This window comes from Talpa europaea (assembly GCF_964194135.1).
Source record: "Talpa europaea genome assembly, chromosome: 1".
Lineage (NCBI taxonomy): Eukaryota > Metazoa > Chordata > Mammalia > Eulipotyphla > Talpidae > Talpa > Talpa europaea.
In genome coordinates this window covers 13,974,680-13,980,679 of record NC_140073.1, presented here as the reverse complement: position 1 = coordinate 13,980,679, position 6,000 = coordinate 13,974,680, and the positions used below count along the sequence as shown (strand labels likewise).

Here is a 6,000-nt window from a genome sequence, read left to right as displayed (position 1 = left end):
CTGATGTACAATACTTCCACCTATTGGCCAGAACTTAGCTCAAGGAGAAGCCAATAAATATATTCTGTTCTTAATAGGTAGCAGGTAACCAGATATATACAGGTGAAAGATAGTAACAGCCTTAGGGTCCTCAAAGAAATAAAGAATAACATCCATTAAGAAACGTGTTGGTTTCAATTTAAAACCTCAACCCATAAAGAGAATAAACAACCACAGGCTAGGATTTTTTGGTGGATCATATGTCTAATAAAGGACTTATATCCAAAATATATTTTAAAATACTCAAAACTATAAATAAGAAAAAAATATTTTTAAAAATGGACAAAAGACTTTAGTAGATACTTCACCAAAGAAGATGCATGGCTGAAAATAAGTGATAAATAAGTGCACCAAAAAATGGTGCTCAGTATCACTAATCTCCAGAGTAATGCAAATTAAATACAGTGAGAAGGTACTGCTTCAAACTCATTTAAATGGCTTAAACCAAAACAAAACAAAACTAACTGGAACTCTAGTACATGGTTGATGGAACTGTAAAATGGTGCAAGTACTTTGGAAAACAGTTTAGCAATTTCTTAAATGTTACACATATATTTACCATGTGACCCAGCCATTCCTCACTAGGTATTTGCCCAAGAGAAGTTAAAGAGAAATTTGCATGTGTCTATACAAAGATGGGTATGTGACTTTTCTTACTAGTTTTACTTAAATAGCAGCTATTACTCAAAGGTCCATCAATAAGCAGATAGAACAAACAAATTGTGGCACATATAAGTAATGGAATACTACTCATCAATACAAAGAAATGAACTTGGGTACACACATAGGCAGGGATGAATCTTAAAATAATGCTGAGTAAAGAGAGCCGAACATGGCTTCCGTCTCATGGCATTTTTTTAAAAAGATTTATTTTTTATTTATACAAGAGCTGGGGTACAGGCCAGAGGCGCAGGAGGGTGAGAGGATTCACCAGAGACAGAATGGGGAGCAGAACAGGCACACAGACCAAAAGCACTGCTGGGGGGAGCAGCCGGGCACAACAGGAGAGGTCTGTTGCACCATGTGGGAATCTCCCTGGCCGCTGGGAATAGAACCCACACTGCAGAGGCTGCAGACAGCTTCACAGCGCTGTGCTCAACCCGCTGCACCACCGGGGAGTAGCATTTGTATAAAATTCTAAAAAATGCAAAGTAATTTTTTGCGACAAAATGTAACTCATTGGTTGTCTGTGGACTGGGGATGGGAGGCATGAAGATAGGCAGGAGGGAGAGATGACAGGGGGCATGGGATGCTTTTGGGGGTGATGGATATGTCCATTACCTTGCTTGTGACAATGAGTCTACACATATGTCAAAAACTACTAGATGGTACATTATATGTCAAGTATATTTCAATAAAACTGTTAGAAAAGGAAAAAAAAAGGAACATGAAACAGAGGCAGAGTAAAAAAATGGCTATGAAAAAGAACCAATTAAAAATTCTAGAAAGAAAATATTCATTGCAGTGAAAGTGTTCATTAAAAAAGGAAAGAAAGAAAGAGGACCTCAATACATGGGTAAACTTTGAACACAGTCAAAGAGAGAATTAATGAATTGGAGTCTTTCTGAGTAACTTTACCAGAGTGATGCCCAGAAAGATAAAGAGAGAAAAATATGAAAGGGTAGTTAAAAGACATGGAAAATAGATTGAGCTACTTTCATTATATGTTTAGCTGAATGTCTATAAAAAGAAACTAGAGGAAATGACTGAGAAGCAATACTCAAAAGCATAATAGGTGAGAATTTTCCAGAATTGCAAAAGAGATACAAATCCTCATCAAGTAATGTGCTTATCAAGTAATGAGGAGAATTTAAAAAAAAAGTAAATCTCCATTTCAAAAACGCATAATGAAACAGCAGACGACCAAGAACAAAGGGGAAGTCTTAAAAATTTACCATAGGCAGACTAGATACAAAAGAATAACATGAAACCAACAATAGGTTACTTATGAGCCTATGGCAGCCTCTTTGGAGATCTTCAAAGTGCTGAAAGAAAATTCAAAGTGCTAAAAGAAAATAACACTTAATCTGCCTAGAATTCTGTACTCAACTGAGCTAAGAGTGATGATGAATTGTGGGCATTCTTACAAAAGAGAGTAGGGCCCAACCCCAAACCCTGAAGCTCTTAAACGTTTGGAGATGGGCGAGAGGAGGAGCCTTCTGGGATCACCTTCGCCTGGTCACCCGGTGCTGGTCTCTATCCCTCGTCTCCCACAGAAACTAGAGAACGTGGGGGTAAGGGGGCTGGACTTACCTTTTGTTCTTGCCATGTGAGTCTGGAAGAACTACTGGTTGGGCAAGTTGCTGGGTATTCTATCAAGACAAAGGAGGGAGATGGGGTTCACGGGGGGTTTCCACCCTCTACCAGTGGGGACACTGTGGGGTGAGGGCAAATGGATAGTTCTCTGCTGCAGCAGGTGGAGCCAGATTGCGGGGCCTGGCTTGGAGAAGAGCACCAGGATATGGGAGCCTGTTCTAGAACAGCCCGTTCTAGACTCTCTCTGTCTTCCAGATTGTGGACAAGAACAACCGCTACAAGTCCATAGACGGGTCAGATGAGTCTAAGGCCAACTGGATGAGGTGAGTCCTGCTCTCTGCTGATTTTCCGGGAGCCTGAACTCTGGAGAGGAGGCTGAGGGGGCATGCTCGGCCTGTAGGGTCTCTGGTGGTGGAGCCCCTTGGAGGGCCCCAGATTTCCGTTTGTAGGGTTTGGGATGTGTCTAGTTCCAGGGGCCCCTCAAGTTCCCACAGGTTTCCATCAGGGGGTTCTGGAGAAGGACTATGGCCAGGCTGGCGGGTACAGGGACTCCTAGAGGTAGCACACTTGTCCGTGTGTCTGGAGTACCCACACCCCAAGCTCCTGGCAGCATTTCCTAGTGGGGGAGGTATCCCTCCCTTCAGGACTCTGACACCTTTCAGGGGAGACACTGCTAGACCGGCGTACAGCTTACTATCACCTCCAGCGGTTGTTTAAATGGCTTCTCTGAAAAGCAGTCTCCCAACAAGGCCTCTGGCACAATTTTCGAGGGTGCTTGCGCCCAGGCTTAGTCCTTTTGAGAAGGGTGTGCCCTGCTCCAGTGTTCGGGACAGAAGCTGGCTTGCTCCAGAAGGACACTTCAGAGGTGCCGGGGCGGCACACCCAGGCCTGGCTCTCCCAGCTCTGTGCTGCTGCCCGCAAAGTGGCCCAGGGCCCACCTAGATTTGCCTCAGTATCTCCTTGGCGGCCTCTCTGGGACCCAGGTGTGGTGCTGAGTAGGGGGTTTGGATCTGGTTGGGAAGGAAAGGGGTTTTGGGGGGCCTGGGCCCAGGGGCATGGCTGCACTGTGCACTGGGGCCTCTGGGCAGCTATGCAGCTCCATGCCCATGGGGTGTACTGGTGGAGGGACTGTTTTGGAGGGATGGCAGGTCGGGACTTTAAAGAGGGAGTTTCCTGTATTTAACTCAGAGACATTCCCAGCAAATGAGGAGCAATCGGTGTGGAGTCCCTGACAAGGTTGCCTGTCCCTTTCTTGGGCCCTCTGTCCATCTGCTCTCCCACATGAGAGCTGCTGATCGGTGGCTGCGCTCACTCTCCGGAGCAGTGGAGGACTCGTCTCCTTACTCATTAGGGCAGCTCTTCTCACTGCCATTTAACAGGTGCAGAAGCAGGGGCTGCAGGGATGAGCCGGCCCACACACATAGTCTGGTTGGCCACTGTCTCGAAAGAGGCTCGAAGGTAAACAGTGCTCCTTGCTGCCTTCTCCCCAACCACTGGGTCCAGGTCGGCTCAGCCCATGCAGTTCACCACCCATTACTGAGCACCCGTGTGAGGCAGGACAGGTCCCAGGTGCCTTAGCTGGATTGGCCTGGGCTGGCCTGACCTGGTCTGAGCTGGCCATTCCAGGACTCACATCTTCCACTCAGGAAAGGGCTCTTTCTCATATGGCTGCTGAAGGGAAGCACAGACAATGTGCAGCAAAGGGCAGATGAAAGAGGGGCCTTCAGGCCGAGCCTTCAAAGGGGCCAGAGTTTCCTTTGAGGGTGCTATGAGCAAAGACACACAAGCGGGACCAGCTGCCTGCCAGGCCTGCCGGAGGGGCTGGAGCCCCCGGCCTGTGCCCTTCTGGCTCAGTCTGGCTCTGAGAAGCAGAGGGGAGTGTATGTCAGTGGCATCCAGCATCCCGCCTTCCTGCGCTGTCACTTTCAGGCTTCCAGAAGCTTTGTCCCGTAGAGCTGCGTCTATTCTGTTCTCATCTTTCAGCTTGGGCACAAGGCTTTCCCACAACTCCAAAGAGATTCATCATCTGAACTAACTGAGGGAGCATCTGGCGCCCAGAGATTCTGACTTCATTGGGCTGGGATTCTGCCCAGGGCACTGGTATTTGAAAGCTCTGCAGAGTGATTCTGACGTGCTCTTAATGTTGTGAACCACTGCTCGGTGCTGCTCTTCTTGCTGTGATGGTAAAACTGAAGCCCAGGGCAGGGCCAGGACTCACTCAGGACCACGCAGTCAGTGGCAGAACCAGGCATGAACCCATTTCTGGACTTCTGGGCCAGTGTTCTTTCCACTTAAGCACCGGGATCCTAGCAAAGCATGGTTTCCCGGGCCGTGTGCCGCCTGGGCTCTGTGCCGCTCCTGTTGCCATGGGGTCTGTGCTAGTCCTGCTCACAGCCTGTTCTGATCCAAGATGGCACCAGGGTAGTCACAGCCCAATGGGGCCTTATCTCATTAAAGACTGAAAGAATAGGTTGGGTTGGGTGTGTGGTTGTTCCCATGGAGGTGCCCCTGTGGTGGTAGTTGGAGGGGAATCACTTCATCTTGGGGACCTTCTTTTCCCCTTAACATGCAGCTTCCATTTGTACAGTTCTTTCTAATTTGCAGGTAACTTCGCCTGTGTTGTCACAGCCTAGGGCCTTGGGGTGATTGAATGGAGTTGTTTTAGATTCTACAAAAAATAAGTGTTGGGCCAGGAAGAGATTGGGCACCCATGTGTAGTGACCATTTGCCATTATGGAGCCCTATGCTGAATTTTCTGTGTTCATGAAATCGGCGGTCCACCACCAGGAGGGCTGTTTTGCCTGCCTCCCCACTCCCACCCCCCAGGGCGTTTGGCAGTACTTTGAGATTTTTGGTTGTTGCAAGTCTGTGGGTGGATACTGCTGGGTTTTATTGGGCAGAAGCCAAGGATGCTGATAAATATCCGCAGGACCCCAGACACCCCCTGCCCCACTGATAGAATTTTCCAGCCAATTGCTGCAAACTCCCAGGCAGGTGAGGGAGATGCAATAGATGAGCACTCTTTTAGTGGGCCGGAGGAGGGTTTGCAGAGGAGGCTCGGCCTCTGGCCCTAGGGCTAGCTGAGAGCTAGGCTGGCCCTGTCCCGGCTTTGGCGGGTCCGTGAGCCCTGGCCTTCCTCTGTGTCCTGAGCTGTGGCATGCTGGGTGGGTGCCTGGGAAGTGAGGACTGAAGGGGCCTTATGTTCCTGGCCTCTGGCCTCGGCTTCAGCAGCAGCCAGAAGGGTGAGCTGGGCCCCAGGTTCCCCTTCATACACAGCTCTTGGGTGGATCTCTGGGAACCTGTAGCTAGAGCGAGGACAGAGCCACAGTGTGGAGAAATTGAGTTCCAGAGCCAGGTCAGGTGTCAGGTCAGATGTGGGAGGGCTCCCTGGCAGATGGGAGCCCAGCCCGCCCCCCTCACCCCCTGTCTAGGAGCACCCGGTCTCCTGGTGGGTGTGGGGCACCCTGCACCTTCCACCATGAGCGGCCAGAGTCACTGCAGCCACCCCAGGGTGAGCTGCCCCCAGCCGCAGTCCCTCAGAGGGGCCTGTGCACACCCAGAGGTGGGAACTCAGAGGGCCGGGAAGGAGAAGAGGGCCACAGAACAGAAAGAACTTTCTGTGACGGCCCCCCAGCCATGGGTGTCCCCAGTGAGCCGCGCCCGCGGCGGAAGAGCACTGTAAATAGGCTCCCTGTTACGCGTTCT

General features: G+C 49.8%; 1 protein-coding gene across 2 annotated transcripts in view; it reads left to right on the top strand.

The window, feature by feature from the left end:
- PRDM11 (PR/SET domain 11) overlaps positions 1-6,000 on the top strand; it is a gene marked incomplete at both ends in the record, with an annotated part of 44,148 nt that overhangs the window by 18,968 nt on the left and 19,180 nt on the right. For both annotated transcript variants that reach the window (XM_084253755.1, XM_084253756.1), the window contains one exon: positions 2,551-2,618. In XM_084253755.1, the coding sequence (XP_084109881.1) occupies positions 2,551-2,618 (68 nt within the window). The remainder of the gene's footprint in view (positions 1-2,550; positions 2,619-6,000) is intronic.